This window comes from Colossoma macropomum, unplaced genomic scaffold, assembly GCF_904425465.1.
Source record: "Colossoma macropomum unplaced genomic scaffold, Colossoma_macropomum, whole genome shotgun sequence".
NCBI lineage: Eukaryota > Metazoa > Chordata > Actinopteri > Characiformes > Serrasalmidae > Colossoma > Colossoma macropomum.
In genome coordinates, this window is record NW_023494796.1 from 9,475,162 (window position 1) to 9,497,085 (window position 21,924).

General features: G+C 39.2%; 1 protein-coding gene across 1 annotated transcript in view; it reads right to left on the bottom strand.

Moving 5' to 3' along the window:
• dnah6 (dynein, axonemal, heavy chain 6) overlaps window positions 1-21,924 on the bottom strand; it is a 139,079-nt gene that overhangs the window by 3,167 nt on the left and 113,988 nt on the right. Inside the window, exons 65-74 of the mRNA XM_036582911.1 lie at window positions 21,430-21,625; window positions 19,734-19,892; window positions 18,407-18,495; window positions 13,731-13,877; window positions 11,892-12,030; window positions 10,872-10,991; window positions 9,312-9,433; window positions 8,770-8,899; window positions 7,327-7,454; window positions 3,915-4,100 (exon numbers count right to left, since the gene is read on the bottom strand). Of these exons, the coding sequence (XP_036438804.1) occupies window positions 3,915-4,100; window positions 7,327-7,454; window positions 8,770-8,899; window positions 9,312-9,433; window positions 10,872-10,991; window positions 11,892-12,030; window positions 13,731-13,877; window positions 18,407-18,495; window positions 19,734-19,892; window positions 21,430-21,625 (1,416 nt within the window). The remainder of the gene's footprint in view (window positions 1-3,914; window positions 4,101-7,326; window positions 7,455-8,769; window positions 8,900-9,311; window positions 9,434-10,871; window positions 10,992-11,891; window positions 12,031-13,730; window positions 13,878-18,406; window positions 18,496-19,733; window positions 19,893-21,429; window positions 21,626-21,924) is intronic.

Consider the following 21,924-nt stretch of genomic DNA (forward strand, 5'->3'; position numbering starts at 1 on the left):
GCAGAGAGAATAAGCATCACTGGCTGAAGGGTTGAGCTACATTGTGAAACTGTTGGTCTAAACTGCACAGCTAAACTCTGCAGGTATCCCCTGTGTGCATTAGCTTGTACACTAACGCATACAGACCAGCTCAGATGTGTTTAGTTTTAGCCTCCCATCCACAAAACCAGAGCTTCCGTGAAATTTCCTAAGACTATTATCAGTTTTTGAATGTGGACTGATAAAAACACACGTTTGAAAACACCAAGCATGTTAACTGCCGTTTTACATGTGAGGAGCTGCTTTAGGTGTCTGTATCTGACACAGTTGATGTGTGGAATATTAGCGTTAATCTGTAATATCAAATTTCACCATTTCTGTTTTACCATTAGCAGGGTTATTATAGTTCTGATTTTCAGTAGTTCTTATTCTTATTTAGTTTTTCATTTTGGTTTTTCGATTTCAGTTTAGTTTTAATGGTGCATTAATAGTTAAGGTTTTTTATTTTCTGAAAAGTAATAGTTTTGCTTTAGTTTTTATTTAGTTTAACAAAATCAGTAAGCTCAGCTCAGCTCAGCTCAGCTCCAGTTTTCCTTGAAAACAGCCAAACACAGAAACACACTTCTAATCTCTGATTCATGCACTGAAGAAAATTCTCATTAATTCTATTTAGTTTTAGTTTGTTTTTCAGTGGACATTATAGGTTTGATTTAATTCAGTGCTTTTGAATATTAATGAGCACATTTTTTCACTGCTAGTTTTAATTCTAGTAACAGTTTTAATAATTATAATAGTTCTGATCATTAGAGAAGAAATACAGCTTGCATTGCTCCTTTATTGATTGATTAATTATTTTATTGCCACAGAACATGTCAGTGTTAATTGAATCCAGAGCAATTACCACTGTAATTAACCCCGTAATTTCATCTGTGCATTCTTACAAAGACTGGAAACTGTTTCTGCACCTTTCTCGAGTGATGCGGAGGATGTGTTGCTGTAATTCGGGTTTAAAAAAACCCTACTTAGATGATATTCATGAGATTTTTTTTTGTATTTTGAATCTGTCGAATGAAACATTATTGCCAGACTAAAATCTGCAGCTTTTTTGTTTCTCAATTCATTTTTTAATTGAAATCATAATGGGACAAAAATCGATTATGAAGATTTGTTCTCCTAGTCAGGAGTCCCATTTTCTCTATAACTCTTTTTCTCTTTTCTTTTGACTTTCTACTTCCTTATGTAAGAAGATTATCTTATATCTAATCTCCTCAGAAACATCTCCTGAAAAATGACTTGTTTGACTGGAAATGAAATCGGTCTCTGACTTTGTAAACAGCGTAGCGACAGCATGGTAATAACTATATTAGTGTTTGTGATGTCTGTGGGTTAATGAGGTCTGTGGTTCATCAGCAGTGCAGGCTTAGTGTGGGTTTTTCTCAGAGTGGATTGTTGCGGTGGAAGCGATTTCCTACCTCACTGCTCACACACACACACACACACACACACACACACACACACACACACACTCACACACACTCACACACACACTAAGCCAATGTTCCGCTCTCAGTCAGCAGCCCAGCCATTTCACCATTACAATATGCCTCATAACGCATGCACTCATATTAGTACAGTGTGTGTGTGTGCATGTGTGTGTTGAATTGTGTTGGTGTGTGTGCTGCTGTGTGTTATGTAAGGGAATAGTCCAGACCAGCCACATGGAACAGCACGCTCAGTCAGCTTTGGTATGAGAGTGAACAGTGCACCTACTAAACCATGCAGGAAAGCCTGGGGGAGAGGAAATGTGAGAAAGCTTTGAGGATATGTGCCTGTGTAGGAAGTATTGGAAAATATTATGTTTTGGCTGTGTGTATGTGTGTGTGTGTGAGTGTGTGTCCTCCTAGCACTCCTCTTTGCAGTACAATAAGGAGCTCATATCTCACTGGCTTCAGAGGAGGCCTTCAGTTAGCTCTCAGTCATAAAACTAATGTGTGCACTTTTCTCCTACTGCTCAGTCTAATTGCTCTAATATCTTATCCAGCTGTTCATCTTATGACATATTATTTACTTAGTATTATAAAACTGTATATATTTTCATTATGCATTTCTCAACATATGGAATGTGTATGTACACCGATCAGGCATAACATTATGACCACTTGTAGTCCATACAGATGACTGTAGTCCATCTGTTTCTCTGCATACTTTGTTAGCCCCCTTTACTTTGTTCTTCAGTGGTCAGGACCCCCATGGACCCTCACAGAGCAGGTACTATTTGGGTAGTGGATCATTCTCAGCACTGCAGTGACACTGACATGGTGGTGGTGTGTTAGTGTGTGTTGTGCTGGTCTAAGTGGATCAGACACAGCAGTGCTGCTGGAGTTTTTAAACACCTCAGTGTCACTGCTGGACTGAGAATAGTCCACCAACCAAAAATATCCAGACACACCACTACCACGTCAGTGTTACTGCAGTGCTGAGAATGATCCACCACCCAAATAATACCTGCTCTGCGGTGGTCCTGTGGGGGCTCATGACCATTGAAGAACAGGGTAAAAGGAGGCCAACAAAGTATGCAGAGAAACAGATGGACTACAGTCTGTAACTGTAGAACTACAAAGTGCACCTATATAGTAAGTGGAGCTGATAAAATGGACAACAAGCGTAGAAACAAGGAGGTGGTCATAATGTTAATAATGCCTGATCAGTGTATTTTAAATGTACAGAGACCACTTTTCATTTATTTCATTTACGTTTATCACTGCCACTTAGTACAAGTTCATTTTCAGGTGAGAAGTAGAGAATGCAACTTCTAAGACTGAACTTTGGAGGTGTCGAAAAATAGCCCTGCAGATTTCTTTGAAAAACTGAAAGCAACAGCCAAGTACAAGTAATTTTTCAGGAGATATTCAGGAAACTAAGTGAAAAAACAGGAGTTTCCAAAACTGGAATTCAAAAAATGATTAGAAGATACAAAGAAGATGAAACTCCTAATAACCATGCAACACCTGGTAGCAAGAAAACCAAGCCCAGGGCTGCAGCTAATGCTAACCAGGCTAGCAAACTAACGAGCATGGTGGATGAACCGACTGAAGAAATCTCAGATGCTCTGGTAAGTGATACAAGACACCAATGATGATATTAGGAGGAAGACCGACAAAAAGTGTAAAAAAAAAAAGGAGTTCAGAAAATTAATAAAAGCTACAGAGAAAATGGGACCCCTAACAACCACCTGCAAGACCTGATAGACACCAAAACTGTCCCCATCAGATAAACAGCACTTAAAGCTTCCACCTTTGAGACAGAGAAGAATATCAAGCCCCACTCTGGATTCAGATCTGAAAACATCCACAGGTGTTTCTGTCCATCCTTCCACTGTAAGAAGACGACTCAGCACTGTGAGTCTGGAAGGATGTGTAGCAGACAAGAAGCTCTTACTGAGTAAAGGAAACAGGCAAAACAAACAAAGAAGCTGCTGGTGTTCTCAGAACAATGCACTGACCACCCCAGAGTCCAGACCTCAACATCACTAAATGGGTTTGGGATTATTTGGAACATGAGAAGCAGAAAGTCCAACCAACTTCTAGGAACTTTGGAGGCATGGAAAAATATTCCTGCAGATTTTTTTTAACTGAAAGGAAGCTGTATAATTATTTAGCATTTATAAATAAAATTTATAATTATAAAATATATAATTTAAAAATATATAAAATTTAAAATTTAAAAATATAATTTCATTTCATCAGCTCCCCATACTTACCCATGATTCTGGAAGAAGCTGTTGTATGAGAAGTGTTGAGCCACTGGACTGGAAGATGGTTAACATAAACTGTACATGGCTGTACACAAGTAGAGAGGAGCTACAAGGCTCCTATCTCAGTCGAATAATGGCACCCCAAAATGAACTAAGGAAAGTATGCGAAGATGTGCTGTACCTGTATGAAGGCAGTGCGCAGGGCGAGGTCTTTGACCCAGCTGCCCAGGGGCTTCAGTGAGGGATAGGCTGAACTGGCCCAGTGCTCCGGAACCTGATTGTTCAGAAAACTGCCGTAGATCTTCTCCATCTCCTCTGACATGACCACCAACCCTGCTATGGCCTTCTGCAGAGTGCTAAGAGAGACCTGCAGAAATTCACAAACACACACAAAAGAAGGGTTTGAGCTCAGAAATCAGAGAATGCAGCATTAATCTCCAAATCACTATGTAGGTCAGTGATTTTCTAGCCCAGTCCTGAGGGACCCCTTCTGCACAGTTCAGGATTTTTCCCCCTAACACACCTGATTCAACTCATCAGCCCATTAGCAAAGCCTCCATGAGCAACACGGGAATCCTCCAGAACACTGGCAGGAGCTACAAATCTAGGTCATATGCAGATTTTTAACAGAAGCTCTTATTGGTCCAGTAAAAGCATCCAAAATGTACTACTAAGTTCCATGAAGAACTGAGTGCTTTATAGAAAGAACCATAGAAGAACCATTCCTGAAATTCACTATTATTTATTGGGTTCTTGTCTAGCAGTCTGGGTGTATGGATAACATTATTTAGCATAAGCCATTATTGTTTTAGAATGCTGCTCCAAGCACTGGAGTCACTGTTGTCAACTAAATGGCCCCCATTATTTACACTTTTATTTATACTTACGGTATTTGGCAGACACACTTATCCAGACTGACTGACAGTTTAATCAGACGTAGGTGACTGTAGTGTTAGTGTTTGTCTTGCCCAGGAATTAGTGGTGAAACCCATCAAACAGTCCCAACAGCAGTACCAAAAGTTTGAATATAGCACAATCATACCTGTTAACCTTTTCTAGAACACTGTACACTTATATACATCATTTTTTTTTGCATCAAATCATTCAGCAATACAGTGATGTAATATACTACTAGAAGGCTTGAAATCTCAGGATTTGATTCCCACAAACCATTTTACCGTCCAATATTCACAATAGTTACAATCTTCTCATTTTTTAACATAAGCACCAAATGAGCAAACACCAGCAAACCTGCAGGCACAGGTTGTGCTGTTGCTCAGTTGTGTTTGTATGGTGAAGTATGTTCTAGTGAACCTAGAGAAGCAGGCAGTGATTAGTTTAGAGATCTGTGAAATAAACTGCACATAATCGGCACAGGTAAGGCTATCATCACAAACATATTTCATTTTAGCTTGGAACGTATTTTCTTAACTAGAACTAGGCTGGTCAGCTAGTTAACAGGCTAAAATACTGCTAACAGCTTAAACAACTCTATCATTAATATCACAGGCTTGAATTAAAGTACTTACGGTATGATTAACCATAAATCAGCAATATAAAAGTCTAAAACCTGAATGTCTTACACGCTTCAAATATTCATGTTTCAGTCAGAAGTCGCGTCAAACCCAGGCTGAATCCCAAACGGCTCTGTACTTCCTAAATAGTGTGCTAGCTATGAAAGTTTAGGAAGTCTCACCTCTACAGCTAAATCGTGCATCATTTATTGAGTATGGATGTGGCTGAATCCCAAATCACCATTGAGGTGCAGCATCCAGTATTTAAATTCTTTTTCGTAGTGCACTATGTAGGCAGCAGGGCTCCATTTGAAATTCAGCTCCATTAGATTGGTGCTAAATAAGACTTGCGGTGGTAGTTTGGTGACCAAAAAGTACTTATAAATCGAATGTTTTTGCATTAAACAGTGCTGTGTTATCAAATGTTCATTGTTATCTGACAAAAAGTTAAAAAGTTTATGAAATGACCGCAGTAAACACTGATGGGAGACCGAACATTCTCCTCATTCAGTGGTCCATGGTTGCTTGACAATGATACCATACTCTAAAGGAACTGCATTTCATGGTAGAATACTTGTTTATGTTGATTATTATCAATAATACATTATTTTCTGAAAAATATTATCATATTTTATGTTGGCTGCCGTTTTATAAAAGGGGAAGGGAGTTTTAGGCATTCCACTTTGCGTCATGCCTTAGAACACCCTTCCTGTGATAATGTTGCAGTAACATGGTATCTTGTGGCCTATTGCTTCAATAAACAACACAACTTAAATTCAGTATTGTAATATATCACTGTTTATTTGTAACAGCTTTTATTTAACTCTAAGGCTATCTAATGATTTGGTAAGTGATTCTGTCTCACGACGAAAATAACATCTTTCATCTCAAACTACGTATGTATTACATGTGCCTTTTTTTAAACATTCAATATACATAGAGGACCTCTAACTGACCTTTACGCGAGTAATATTTTACAAAGGCTATCTCTCCTTTCAGGAGTTGTGTACTTTGTCTGCCACTGTTCAGTATAAACCTGTGACAAATTAAACAAAACATTCATAACATTTAACATAACATAACATAACAATTCAAAAAAGTTATTTGGTTGTTTTGTTATTTTGGCTGCGTGTGTTTTTTTTTAGCTAAGGCCCTGTTCACACTTGGTATTAACATCTGTCTGGAGTGATCTGATCATAAGTGGACAGTGAGACACAGGACGGTGTGGGATGACCGAACAGAACGCTGGACATTTTCTAAAGTTCTAAACTCAGCTTGGCATGTACTGGACTTGTGCATATCATTAACTGAAAATCACATTGCTACTCATTTTATGGTCAAATTTGCAGGTTTTTGTTATTGGGATATGGTGAATTGTTGGCTTAGGTCATGAAATTTATTTTTGTATTGGTTTGAATCATTGAATTTTCCATGAAACATATCATCAGAAGGATGTATCAGCGAGGAACAATGTGAAATACATACAACTTACAGCAGAGTTTTCCCATGTAATATCAATATGTATTCTAAATGTGTTCTGAATACATTACTTTGTTATGTGTTGTACAGGAATATGTTACTACATATGTTTAGGACAGTGTATTCAATATTCTGCCATCACTATTTTCCCAAAGTATTTTGCCCAACCCTGGTCTCCAGGGTTCAGATTTCATGGCTGGAGGAAAATTTACTATGTCACATTTACTACGTCAGTCTCGCAGGTCTGTGTTTGTGTAAATGAAAGGGCTGTTTTAAACACAAGTAGCTACACAGCTACTTTCTTCTCTGCTGTTATGATGAAGCTGATTAAGATCCTTTGCTACTGTTAAAGATGCATCAAGACACTTTAGTGTTCACAACGTGTTATGTGGTCATATGAGTCCTTGACCACCTTAGAAGGTGGTCTGAGTGATCGGAACACAATGTGTCTCCATGACGCACTGTTCCCAGTTCATACCGTTACACTGAAACTTGAATGTACTGTGCTAACTCTTCAGTGCTTATGGGTCAAATGGAGTTAACCGGTCAGCCGTATGTGACCTCTGACCCTGTGCTGTGGACCTTCTTTGAAATACTCACCCTTAGTATACGCAGCAGGATGTTGAAACGGTCCACCTCCTGTCCCAGCACAGTGGTCAGGGAGTTCACTCGGCCGTTAGCATCACGCACAAACAGACTCTCAGCCGCACTGTCCATGTCCAGCTTCTCTACAATCACAAACATACAGCATGTTGATAACTGATAAATGATGACTGCGGGTGTCTCTCCGTCCCTCCGAAGGTCAGGTCACTTCACAGCAGTCTTACACAAGGAGTAAACAGTCACTAGCTGCTGAGCGGCTGAAGCTGCTGAAGCTGCTGACTCAGTCGCAGGGCTTACGTAAGGTTACCTGTGTAGAGCTGAATATAAACACAACAGTGCAGAGCTGATGTGAGAGAAAGTTATGGAGGAAGGATTTAGAGCAGCTAATGACAGTATGGGGTTACGGAAGGATAAACTTTTATGTATTTTCCATCCTTTCACTGAACACATTTTTATGTATTTTCCGCTCATCTCTAAGCACATTTTCATGCATTTCACCCGCTTTCACACACAGTACTGTGCAGAATTCAGATCACCTGTACTTTACTTTGTCATACAAATGATATATTTTTTATTTTTTAGGAAAAGAAGCAGAATATTTAAAATAATGTGACATAGAAGCCTCAACAACTAAATATACTGTACAATTTTCAGCATTTAGTGTGTCCACACTTTCACCTTTATTACAGCTTTCATTCTTTTCAAGAGACTTGCTTTTAGTTTTTCAAAGAAATCTGCAGAGATATTTATAGCTGATGTGGTTTGCTGAGAACTCCGTAGTTGATATAGTTTAGTGATGATTCTGTAGCTGGTGGAGTTTATTCTGCAACTAATATGGTTTACTAAGGATTCTGTAGTTGATGTAGTTTAGTAAGGATTCTATAATTTATGTAGTTTTGTGAGGATTCAAAGGTTGATGTAGTTTTGTGAGGATTCTGTAGTTGATGTAGTTTTGTGAGGATTCTGTAGTTGATGTAGTTTGTGAGGATTATGTAGTTGATGTAGTTTAGTGAGGATTATGTAGTTGATGTAGTTTAGTAAGGATTCTATAATTTCCGTAGTTTTGTGAGGATTCAAAGGTTGATGTAGTTTTGTGAGGATTTTGTAGTTGATGTAGTTTTGTGAGTATTGTGTAGTTGATGTAGTTTGGTGAGGATTCTGTAGTTGATGTAGTTTTGTGAGTATTGTGTAGTTGATGTAGTTTTATGAGGATTTTGTAGTTGATGTAGTTTTGTGAAGACCCTGAAGTTGATGTAGTTTAGTGAGGATTCTGTAGTTGATGTAGTTTAGTGAGGATTCTGTAGTTGATGTAGTTTAGTGAGGATTCTGCAGCTGGTGTAGTTTAATAAACATTATGTCGTTAATGTAGTTTCATACAGTTTTCGTAGTTGTAGTTGTGTGATGATTCTGCATTTGATGTAGTTTAGGAGGGATTCTCACCAGGGATCTTGGCCAGGATGGAGTCTGCAAGCTCATGGACCACCTCGTCATTACTCTTCCCCCCTCCAGCTGCCGTGGAGCGCGGCTGCACCTCCAGGATGGTGTTAATCACAGTCAGCGTCTCCTGTCTCTGTAATTAACAAAGCAGAGAGGGTTATTCTGTTTCTAAGAGAGCTGCAGGTGAGGCTGCTGCTGTGTCTGAAAGCATGAAAGACATACCGTTATTGGGTTTGACTGTTTCCAGCTGGCAGTGGCCAAGACTGTTCATTTTGGTGCATCGGTGCTTATTTATATTTATACTATTATAAATGTGTTTGCAGCACTGATGCACACAAATGAGAGGTCTTATCCAACACCAAAATTAAATGGAACAATGACTTCTTTGTCAAAGGCTGAACCTCAAATGGCTTACTACACTCTACACTCTCATAAAAAAGGTACTAAACTCTCACTTGTCTAGGGCACCTTCAAGGGTATGTCTTAGGTACCTTCAGTTAGGTACCTACCAGGTTTCTGAGCAGGAGCAGTTGGAGTGATTTTACCTGAAAAGCCAGGTTGGCGTTCTCATGCATTCCAAAGATTTCAGGGTCATCAATGATGGGCAGATTTTCAATGTAGCTGTTATATTCCTTTAGACTGTCAGATTCAGGAGCAAAGTAGATCCCTGCACACAAAAAACAATATTAAGTCATGTGTTAGGGCTGCACGATATAAAGTACAGTGCCAGAGACCAGCCTTTTATTATATTTAATTTCCATTCACAATGGCTATTAAATAGGTTATTTATACTTTAGCATCAAGAAAAAAGCAGTAACCACATATGTAACAGAAAATTACACAGAAGCCTCAATAACTAAATATAATATCATTTCTTTCAGTATTTCGTGTGTCCACGCTTTGCCTTCACTACTACCTCCATTCTTTTCAGGAGACTCACTTAAAGTTTCTTAAAGAAATCTGCAGAGATACTTTTCCACAACTCCAAAGTTCATTCATAGAAGTTGGTTACATTTTCTGTTCCTCATAATCCAAATAATCCCAAAAACATTCAAAGATGTTGAGATTTGGACCCTGAGGTGGACAGTCTATTGTTCTGAGAACACCAGCAGCTTATTAAAGTAATCTGATTGTTCTTTTTCTGTGCTCTTTTATCAGTCATTGCTTCTTGACAGATACACATCCTTTCTACTGCAGAAAGGCTACCTCTAGTAAATGGTACAGGGTGTAGCTATAGCACATAGGATGTGTTGCAGAAAAGCGCTGACATCAAGCACAAGTTCATCCTACACTGTTCCTTTATGCACATAGTAGAATAAAATTTTCTCCACAATTAGTGAATTTATCGTGTTTGATATCAACTATCTCTTCACACATTTCAGCCTAAAAATTACAAAATTAAATAAGTTATGATGTAATTAGGCTCGTAATGTTAGAGGTGGAAACAGACGACTAGATCTTTAAGTCTTTAGATTGTCAACTTTCTCGCTGCAAATTTCAACCCAAATGTCATCTACTAAGAATTTGTGCTCTGGTCCTGGGTTTAACACAGTAATAGTAAGATGCTGAAATGCTTAATTGAAATATTTATCCACATGATTTATGTGTACACATTAAGGTTTATTTCAGACATTCTCGTTCAGGAGAGAAACAGAAATGATGTGCACATGTAACCGGATTACATGTTTACAGTAAATTTAAAAAAGGAAGGTAAGAGTAATTCACAGGGTAAGACTGTAATGAGATTAGAGATTCTATGGAAAATCTCATTAGGAGGAAAAGGCTTGGATTCAAGCTATACATGTTCCCTCTCAGCACAAGAAAGAAAATTAAAAAGATCAGCCGAGCGTGGCACACTCACGCTTAGTACAGCCTTCAGTCAGGCTTTCATATATTTCAGTGCAGACAAAACCTGCTTCTATCATTCAGTGTGAAACTAAATGAACTGTAATTTAAAAGTAATGGAAAATAGCCAGAATATGTTACTGGTATAGAATAATCCTATACATAATGGTTCTTCTAGATTACGTCCTCATTCTAATCAAGCAGCTGGTAATCTGTGAGGGAACACATGATGAAAGCGTCCTTGCTGATTGTGTGTGTACCTGATGCAGAGAACTTGTAGCCTTCCTCCAGAGTTGCTGGCGAGAAGAAGCTTTTGAGGATGGTGCGCAAACAGCGCTGATCCCACGCGTCCGTTACTCTCCCTCCATATGTAATTTCCCCTACACACACACATTTCAGTCCGTTGCATCAGTGACTGACACCTTTCCAGCAATTAATGAGACATCAGTGTCACTGAGCGTAAATTCAGTGCTTTCATCCTGACATCACATCATAGCATATGACTTCAACTCCAGCCTAAACCTGCAACAACATGGAAATCACTGCAGCATATTCTCAGGTTGAGTCCAACTTCCAGAGCACACATGCTCCAGAGTGGTACAACTGTCTAATCATTGGCCATATTGTCATGATATCGTAAGTTCTATCCCCAGCGATGCCACAGCTATCTGTGTCCAGGAGTCCAAGAACAGTAACAGAATTGGGCCCTTAGTGTCCTCTAAATATGTTGACCTGTTCAACAGCATTGTGATAGTGGCAGTTTGTAAAAGTGTAGATGAAGGGTGTGCTGGCCTTCACTCTCCCAGCTTGGTAGCACAGAGTGGAGTGTGTGGAGCTCTAGATAGGGAAAGAGAACTGACAAATAACTAGGACTGATTTACCTTTAAACAGTTTGCTAAATCATATTAAATTATATGTATGTCCCATTCTATTTGCAAGGATGCTCTCCAGTGATATAACTGAATGACCTCAAAGAAAGAGACAAAGGTAAAGAAAACTGGCTCTGTCTCTCTCGCAGCTGCATTTCAATACCATTTAATACACTCATCCATCTTTAAACTGCCTTTTAAACAGCTGCACACACACACTGACCGCTGGAGTTCGGCTCTGCTGCGTATAACATCTCTACATGCCTGCATGTACTGCGCACAGTCTCCTCCTTCAGTCACGGATGAGGGCCGGGAGTGACAGTGTGGATCAATGAATAATGCCATGAATAATTCTCACCTAAACAAGCATTTAGACAGGAAACACACACACACACACACACACACACACACCGGTAATGTAGATGAGAGCGTCCCAGGGGATGTGACCGCTCTGGCAGTACAGGTTCAGGTTGAGCAGAGCGCACTCCCTGTCACTGTCATTGAACTCATAACGAATGTTCCAGCCCAGAGGCCCAAACTTCTTCCTCTCCTAGAGAGCGAGGGGAGAGAGAGAGAGAGAGAGAGAGAGAGAGAGAGAGAGAGGGAGAGAGAGAGAGAGAGGAACAGAAAGGGAGAGAGAGAGACAGAGAGAGACATAGAGAGAAACAGAGAGACATAGAGAGAGCGCAAGAGAGACACAGAGACATAGAGAGAGCAGAGAGAGAGAGAGAGAGAGAGAGAGAGAGAGAGATAGAGAGAGACAGATTGAGACATAGAGAGAGAGAGACAGGAAGAGAGATAGAGAGAGAGAGAGAGAAAGAGACACAGAGAGAGAGAGAGAGAGAGAGAGAGAGAGAGACAGAGAGAGAGAGAGAGAGACAGGAAGAGAGAGAGACAGAGAGAGAGGAGAGACATCGAGGGAGTGAGAGAGAGAGAGAGAGAGAAAGAGACATAGAAAGAGCGAGAGAGAGACAGATCGAGACATAAAGAGAGCAAGAGAGAGACATAGAGAGCGAGAGACAGAGAGAGAGAGAGAGAGAGAGAGAGATTGAGACATAAATATAGAGAGAGAGAGACAGAGAAAGAAAGAGAGAGAGACAGAGAGAGCGAGAGATAGAGAAAGAGACATAGAGAGAGCGAGAGCGAGACAGATCGAGACATAAAGAGAGCGAGAGAGAGACATAGAGAGAGAGACAGACAGAGAGAGAGCACACCATCCTGTCAGTCAGATACTGGGCTAAACGAATAAATGAGTGTTAAAGATGTGTGAATTAGTAAAACACTTCATAGACAGGCTGTGCAGAAAGCCTGTCTAGGCTAAGGATGCATAGGATTCAGTAAGAGCATGAAATATATACACTGAGAGGCCACTTAGAAACACCTGCCTTCTACCTACTTCAGACAATTCATCGGTAACACCTACCATCTACACTAATGTTCAATTATTTAATTACCAATCAAAAAAATCATAATCTTCACTTTTCAGCACCAGGAAAAAGCAGAAAGCATTATTTATTTAACAGACTATTTAATTACACACAAACTACAACAATTACAAACATGAGTCCAAAAAAGTTAAGGCAGAAGGTAAAAATTTGTAAATCTATGTCATTGTTTTTTGTAAAAATATGCTCATTCTGAAAATGTTGCCTGCAACATGTTCAAAACAAGCTGTACTACACTGTACGTGTTCAACAAGCATCTTAAACAGGAGAGGAAATCATGTTTGGGTTTAAAAGGAGCATCCAGGAAAGGCCTAGTCTTAAACTAAAGTGACCGGTCCATTTATGACACTGTTATGAAGCATCATTCCCAAGTAAAGAAACTTGTAAGGCAAACTTGTGAGGCCAATATTCCAAAGCCCTATAAAAACCCTGTACTTGAGCGAAGGTAGATATAAGCTTAGTACAAATTTACTCACTTTTTAAAAATGTACTTTAGTATCAAAAGTAAAAGTACTGTAAGCTATTATGGTTTAGTTATATTATTTTGATGAACAGTTTATCTTTAAGTGACCTGGTGAAATCGTTAATTAAAAACACAATGTATTTTAATATATAACAACAGAACAAAAGTTAATAGACTAATTAACAAAATTAAATAGATAAAATTACATTAATTAATCATTAAAAATAATAAACAAAAAAATGCAAATAAATACATTAAAACAGCCATCTCTCAATTTATATTTAACACGATAAATAATGTAAAATAAAATAAATAATTACACTCTAAGCCCTGAGCTCTGACCTGTATGATGGCGTGGAAGAAGCAGACTCCGAAGATGATCTTCCTCCACTTCCTGCCCAGGATATGCTCCTCGAAGAAGGTGCTGCTGATCTCAGTGAAGGCCCGTCGCACGTTGGCACGAAGCCCTTTGGGAGGCTCATTAGTCACCTAGCAATATATTAGCACAGGCTCATTAGAGAAGATGTCTTATGAAAATATACATACATATTGGTTTTAGTACAGTGAGAAAAGAGGATGTTCTTTAGAGTGTTATATTAGAGCGTATTAGCATTTCCACTGTTTGCACAAACGGCTTCTGTTATCTGGTAATTCATGGTAATATCTGTTATATTGAAAGGAAAGACAGTCAGTGATGGTTTTCATCAGCCAAAATGAATAAACTGATGATGAAAACCTCATGAGAAAAGCATGAATGTACTGATTTGAAGAGTTAGTGGTAAGTACTGATTCATTCAGTAGTTTTCTTCCATGATCTAATGTGCTCAAGCTAACTGTAATATTGCAGTGCTTTCAGTATACATGGCTCTTTCTGATACTGATATGCGTTCAATTTGTTGATACATTTAGAAAAAAAACACTGTAAATGTAAATTAACAAATTATTATCATCTTTCACTATTTTTCTAATCATTAATAATATCATTAATATTAAATCTTAGATCGATACATGTATTTGTGTAGCACCTTTCTTACACAGAAATCACACCGGTTGGTAGTGTGTCAGTAGGTGGTTTCTATAGTGTTTCAGGTGGTTGCTAGGGATTGGCTAAGAGGTTGCTATTAGGTGCTATCAGGTGGTTGCTCAGATGTTGCTGAGAGGTTCATATGGTGTTCCAGGTGATATCTAGGATGTTTATGTATATGTGGTTATTGACTGCAAGGTTGTTAGGTGGTTGCTATCTCTTGTAGTTGCTAGAGTGTTGCTAAGATGTGGGTGTTGCTATGGTGATTGCTAGAGTATTGTTTGGTGGTTGCTAGTGCGTTGTTTGGTGGTTGCTAGTGTGTTGCCATGTGGTTGCTCTAGTGTATCTCATGGGTGGTGGTTCTCAAGGTGGTTGCTAGAGTATTCCTAAGTGGTTGCTGTGGTGTTTGCTAGGGTACTTGTTTCATTGTGATATGGGAGGTGTATAAAATTTGAGCCCCTGCCCCTTTTGTCTTAAATGGTGCAATAACCCAGAGAATGCAACAATAAAATAGTGGTCAAACAAAGAGTTTGTATGACTTGACACTGTCGCTGTTATTATCTGAGAGAACATTTTTAGGATCAGCTCTTTTCTTGATAAAGAAAAAAATCTCTATATATACAGAACTCTGCAAAGGTCAGAGACCCATCATCTATATAATTTCCAGTCAAAACAGCCATCAAATACTATCAAGTTAGTGCCAGGAAAAGCAGAAAACATGTTTTATGGTAAATTAAACGACTACATATAATATCAAACTGTCCGGTATTTAGTGTGTCCACTCACTGCCTTTATTACAGCACTGGACTGAACCCCCCGGTACTAAAAGGATCTAAAGGGTTAAAAAAAGCAACATTTTGATGTATCTAGTGCTGTAACCAATCGGGGGGGGGGCAGTGAAGCGTGAATAAGACATGAAAGGGTTCTTTTTCTGTGAAGTGCTATCATTCAGCCCGCAGCGCTGAGGGTGTTTGTGCATATGTGTCAGAAATATCAATACAGTTCACACACACACGTCACATCCACCAGATTCCTAATGGCTAATGAGTGAGGATAATCGCTCTTTCTCTCTCTCTCTCTATCTCTCTCTCTATCTCTCTCTCACTCTCTCTCACAGATGTGCTCGATGTGAGGGTTCAATCAGTGAGATGTGTTTTCATTTGTTGTCACAGCTCTACTTAATAAAGTGACTGTTAGACAGCATCTGACGCCCTCACTGTTTCATTATAACAGAGCAGACGGGGGCCGAGAAGGAATGTGTGTGCATTGTAATTTCCAATGTGAATGTTTTTGTGACCTGCACACGTCTCTTTATTCCATTTCTACACAGTAAAAAACACGACTCGGACTGGATTAGTCTTCCATGAAGGATGTCTGTAATATTTATGACCCATTCACAGAGAATAAGAAATCTCGGTACACTGTAAAAAGTGAAAACACAGCTCAACTTAAAATGATAAGGTAACTGATTAAACTGCTTTTCTTGAGTTAACTCAACTTGAAAACACTACAAGTCACCCGACTCAAACTACGTTCACATTCATAGGCTGAAGAACCACAAATTTGATTTTTTGCCCTAATGTGGACACACAAATCTGATCTTTTCAAGTCTGATCTTTTCAAATGTGGTCCTAGATTGGATACGTATCTAATTCGTGGCCATGCAACCACAGTGAAAACGCTCAGATCAGAACCGTGCAGTGCAATGCTTTAATAATGAGTTCTATGCAATTCTTATACAATTGCATCTCGTGTAACCTAGGTGTCAGGTCCACTGCTTAAGTTTCACCTCCTCGCCCACAGAGGTCGCTCTGTGAGGAGTTATGTCACCTGATCTTCATTAGCAGCCATTTTGTATATAAGCACACAGTCCAGGCCTTGTTCTAGCCATGCTATATAGTTCTAAAGCGGTTTATTTATGGTAACGATCTCTTGCTCTGTATTTTGGTTTCTGAGTATTGGTTTGTGTTTTTGCCTCGAGTTTACTGGTTCAGTATGTGGTTAACCAGATTTGACCCTGCCTGTATAAGAATATGAGTTTACTACGTTAAACCAGCACTTGACACCAAGCCCTTGTCTTAAGTCCCCACGTAACACTAGGCTTGTGCAATATTGATTTTTCCCTGCTTGTGATGTACCATCGTTTAATATCTTGATTAACAATGTAATCGTCTAGAACAGATTAAAAAATGGTGCACTACAAATAAAACCCGAAATGCTGTTGAGTGTCATTAGGTTTAGGGGGCGTTTCTGTCGAGCAACTGGTGATGAATAATGGCATCTTAAACAAGTTTTTTTATTCTAATAATATATAATAATAATAGTAATAATGATGCAGTTCAGTTGAAACGTTTTACCATTATGAGGACACACTGAGGGAGGTCAAGTTCGATTTGGGCCGTCTCAAGTTGCCTTTCACGCTGTTAACTGTGAGAAAACATTGACTAACGCTCTCATTTTTATAGAGTTTGTCACTCCTAGACTTAAGTTGTGTCCAAAATGATTCAGACAGATATTAAACTTAAGTGTTATTTTAAAAATCTTGCAAAATTTGAATGAAACAAGTCACATAGTGTCATTAATGCGAAGCACAGCTCTTATGAAGCACCAAAAGGTACTAGAGCAGCATCTAATGACGCCCCCTTGTGGAGAACCTTCAGCCTGCTCAAATGTGATTGACTAAGTGAGTTGTAAGCCAGATCCCTGAGGAGCTTCACCTCTATGAAACCGTCCTGAGCATGCTGGATTGACATTCATCAGTCTGCTACGTCACTCAAGCAGAACTAACATTACACACAATGTCAAGCGACTGTTCAACCTGACATCTACGAGCGTACACTCTTAAAAAGATGGTTCTTTAGGGTTCTTCATAAAGCGAGTGGTTCAATTTAGAACCTTAAGTTCTATATAGAACCATTTCATGCTTAAATGGTTCTTTGCATGGTGAAATCGCTCTTCAGATTGATGGAGAATGCCCTGTACATGGTTCTATGAATAAACTTTTTGAAAATGGTTCTATTTAGCACCATAAAAAGTGTTCTTCTACTGTTACAATGTCATGTTTTTTGGTGCTATATAGAACCATTTTCTAAAAGGTTCTACATAGAACCATATACAAAACATTGTCAGTCTGACAAACTATTTTACCATGCAAAGAACCATTTAAACAACTGACTGTTCTACATATAAACATTGATTTTAATAAAGAACTCTTTTGAAAGAGTTGTAAGAAGTTCCACCACTGCATAACCTGCACTCATGGGTGGTGACGGAATGTAGGTTCTAATTTTTTCTAATAGGGCACAAAAGAAAATATATGCTTTGACAAATATGGTAATTTCTGCTAGCATTTCAATATTATGTTAGCACTAGCAGTGCTATACATTCAGCTTTGTTTGCTCGAACGCTCAGGCTCAAAGAGAGTGTTTGATAAAAGCCGTAGGAGCGTTTTGATAAAAGCTGTGGGAGGGACCGGCAACATCAGCCCTGTGATTGGCGAAGGTAATGCTTAAGTTTTACCCAAGACTAGAACCACCCAATCTGCATAGAAGGAGAAAAATACTTGAAGAAATTCACCAAATATTCAAAGGAAAAACATTTGTGTATACTGCGTACCCACAAGACCACCAGTAACCCAATTACACAGCAGTCACGGATTGAGGTTCCCTGAGGCCTTAATGATAAAAGGCCCTTCACACAAGGCATGAGGATGATTTTGAGATTGAATCTGTTGAAAAAATGTTGTGCTAACCACGGGGCTGAGCAATGCTGCGTGTGATCTATGAGCTCTGCAAGATAAGCTGATTTACATGATTTGGCAAACTTAACTTTCAATATGCTCTCTTATTTTTTCATTGAAGCTTCACGTCAGATATTCTACTTCACTCCACAGATCAGATGTGAATGCATACTTTCTTACATGGAAGTTTGGACGGCTGTAGCAGTTTGTATGTTCCACTACACCGGTGTGTGTGTGTGTGTGTGTGTGTGTTACCTTAACAGAGTTTTGGAGCACAGTGACAGGGAACGCACTGGTGGGCATTGAGCTGAGGAACAGTCTGAAGTTCTCATGGATAACAGTGTCTGCAAAACCAACCAATCCCATTTCAGTACTGAAAAGGACAATCTATGAATCGGTCTAGCATAAAGGTCGGCTATACTTCCGATTGGATACCTCAAATCTAGTCAGCGTGGAAGTAGCTCAATATAAGTAACAGTAAATATAAACAGAATAGACAAAACATGGGCAATAATGGTGCAATCTTGTTTTGTTTGAGGCTGTAATGTCAACATCTACCACAATGGAATTTCCCATTATCTAGCTTTAAAAGCAGGAAAAGCTGCTGTAAGTAGTATGAATCGCAGTGATGGGAAAACACAATAACAATTTTACAAATTCTTTACTTTTTCAAGTGAAGATAAAGTCACCAAGCACTGTTACATCACCACTTAGAATCTGAACTAAAATGAAATGTTGATGTGTTGACTGCTATTGTTAAATTTATTACTTTGTAAAAAGTTCACTATAAAGTGATATATGATAACGCTATTATCATTTATAAAGAGATAAATGATCAAACGTTTTTGCTCATAAATTCACACTTGACAGAAAAAAAAAACCTTTCTTGATATTACACATTCAGACATTTGTGTGAGTGTGCAGAACAGTGCAGTACATTGTTTCATATTAGCCAGTAACTTTTTAATGTGGTTTTAAATGTGATTCTAAACTTTTCAACAGTGATTCTAAACTTTTGAATAGCGATACTTTTCCAAAATTTTCCAAAATTCTGAATAACGATGCTTAAACTATAAACAGCAACAAATTCTAAGCTTTTATACATGACTCTATATTTTTGAAAGTGATTCTGAAGTTTTTAAAAGTGACTCAAAATTTTGGAATGTGAACCTACATTTTTCAGTAGCAATGCCAAACTTCTGAACAGCAATACTTAACATTTTAACAACTATTCTAAACTTTTGGACAGTGATTCTAAACTTTTGAATAGCGATTCTAAACTTTTGAATAGCGATACTTTTAAACAGCAATTCTAAACTTTTAAATAGCAATTTTAAACTTTTGAACGGTGATTCTAAACTGTTGAACAGCAATTCTAAACTTTTTAACGGCAATGCTAGACATGTGACCAGCGATTCCAAATTTTTGAACATGATTCAAAATTTCTGAACTTTTGAATGTGATGCCACACTTTTAACAACAATTTTAAACTTTTGAACGGTGATTCTAAACTTCTGAACAGTGATTCTAAACTTTTGGAAGGTGATTTGAGTGGTAGTGTATGTATCTCAGAAACACCCACCAGGCTCGGTGAAGGTCTTGATGATTTCCTCCATGGAGAGCATCCAGGAGACAGCAAGGTGGCAGTTCTGCAGAAAGATCCAGTTTCCGTTCTTCACAGCCTCCGCTATCATCTTCTCCGCTATAGGACCCTGACCCTGGCCCAGAGAGATAGACTCCACTCTGTACACACACAGACACACCGCAGAGAAGAAAACACATCACAAACCACACTGCTGCCCAATCTCACAGAGATAGACCACACACACACGCTGGGGAGAAGTAAATACACCCACCCCACTAGCCAATGCCAGAAAGATAGACAAAAGCGATAGCAAGACACTAAATGACAAAGTTTGCAGTAAAAACAGAACAGGGCAAGGCAGTCAGGAATGTCTGTGATGGAGTTTGTACTCAAACTCTAAGAAATAGAGACGTATTTATTTATATCTGTGGGTTTAGTGCCATTGAAACATGCTCTGAATAATGAACAGTTATCGTGTGGTAGGTCATGTATGACTCCACACTATAGCACTGTGTGGCTTTTCATGTTTTATGAATGCAGTAACATGCGTACGGAGAGGAGAGAATGGAAGGCTTCTATACTTCTCATACAGTCCATTAGGAGCTCTCGCAGTGGATACTGCTCACACTTGCTTTGACAGCTGCACATATGTGTGGAAATACTTGTGTGTGTGGCTGCTGTTTGGTAAGATTTCCTCTTCTGGACTGCTGTTAGAATCCACTACGATGGATTCAATTCAGTTTTATTTGTGCTGTTGCTACATTGGATACAGTCTGATGTAACTAGAACAACTGAGGACATCCACGAGAAGCTGTGGGCTACATGTGGGTGGAAAAGTAGACTTATTATTGTGGGATCAAACTGAGTGTGACATTTCTAAACGAATCAGTTAGTGAAGGCGAACTTAAAGTAGGGGGCACTGTTGCACTTGTCAATACTGTCCAATGAACAACAAGCATATCGTTAACCCATTGATGTAGCGCAAGTTGGCTAAAAAAGTCCACCAAAGAAACTTCAATTTGCTCAAAAAATCCACTTTGTAGTTCTACAGTTACAGACTGTAGTCCATCTGTTTCTCTGCATACTTTGTTAGCCCCCTTTTACCCTGTTCTTCAGTGGTCAGGACCCCCCACAGGACCACCACAGAGCAGGTATTATTTGGGTGATAGGTTATTCTCAGCACTTCAGTAACACTGACGTGGTGGTGGTGTGTTAGTGTGTGTTGCGCAGCTCTGAGTGGATCAGACTCAGCAGTGCTGCTGGAGTTTTTAAACACCTCAGTGTCGCTGTTGGACTGAGAATAGTCCACCCACCAGAAATATCCCGCCTAAAGCATCCTGTGACCACTGATGAGGGACTAGTGGATGACCAACACACACTGCGCAGCAACAGATGAGCTACTGTCTCTGACTTTACATCTATAAGGTGGAGCAACAAGGTAGGAGTGTCTACTAGAGTGGACAGTGAGTGGAAACAGTGTTTAACAGTATATTAGTCTTAAAGGCACAGTAACAAAAAAAGCCTGTTTGATTTTAAGGAATAATGAAAGGTTGGAAAATGGTCATGTATATATCATTCAGAACTATGCTTGATATATTAAAGCATAGAAACGTAATAAGTGAAATGTAGAATAAGTAGAAAATAAAATATAGAACAGGGGCCTATGGGAGAAATCTTTGGTGTGTGTGTGTACTTGCCTCTCCAAAGTATCCCCTCTCCTTGGCGAATCTCTGAAAAGCCCCCATGGGGTCAGAGCCGGTGCTGAGGATGAACACCAGCGGAGTGGAGGGAGACATGTCTGTGTACAGGGTTGCCAGATCCACTGGGGGATTCTCCACAAACTGCTTCCCCAGACTTACTATCACAAACTCCGTCACTGCAAACACAACCTGGAAACACACAGACAGGAAGACTGAGGGTCAACAAAACCACACAAACCAACTCTGGCTGTTCTGACTGGAAATCAGGTTTCTATATAGCTTCATACAGCACATGAACAGCTGGGCTTCAGCCTGGAACTACAGATGGTTTGAAGGGTCAAACTAGAAAAAACAGTGTTAAAAAACAGCAAACAGGAGTTTTTGTTCACACTTACACCAGGATAAAATCCTTCTCTAACTTTCTCTGAGACGAGAGGAATTGATTTAGTCTCTGCTGTAAGTTCGACTGTTTCCCAAGACGGCCTATA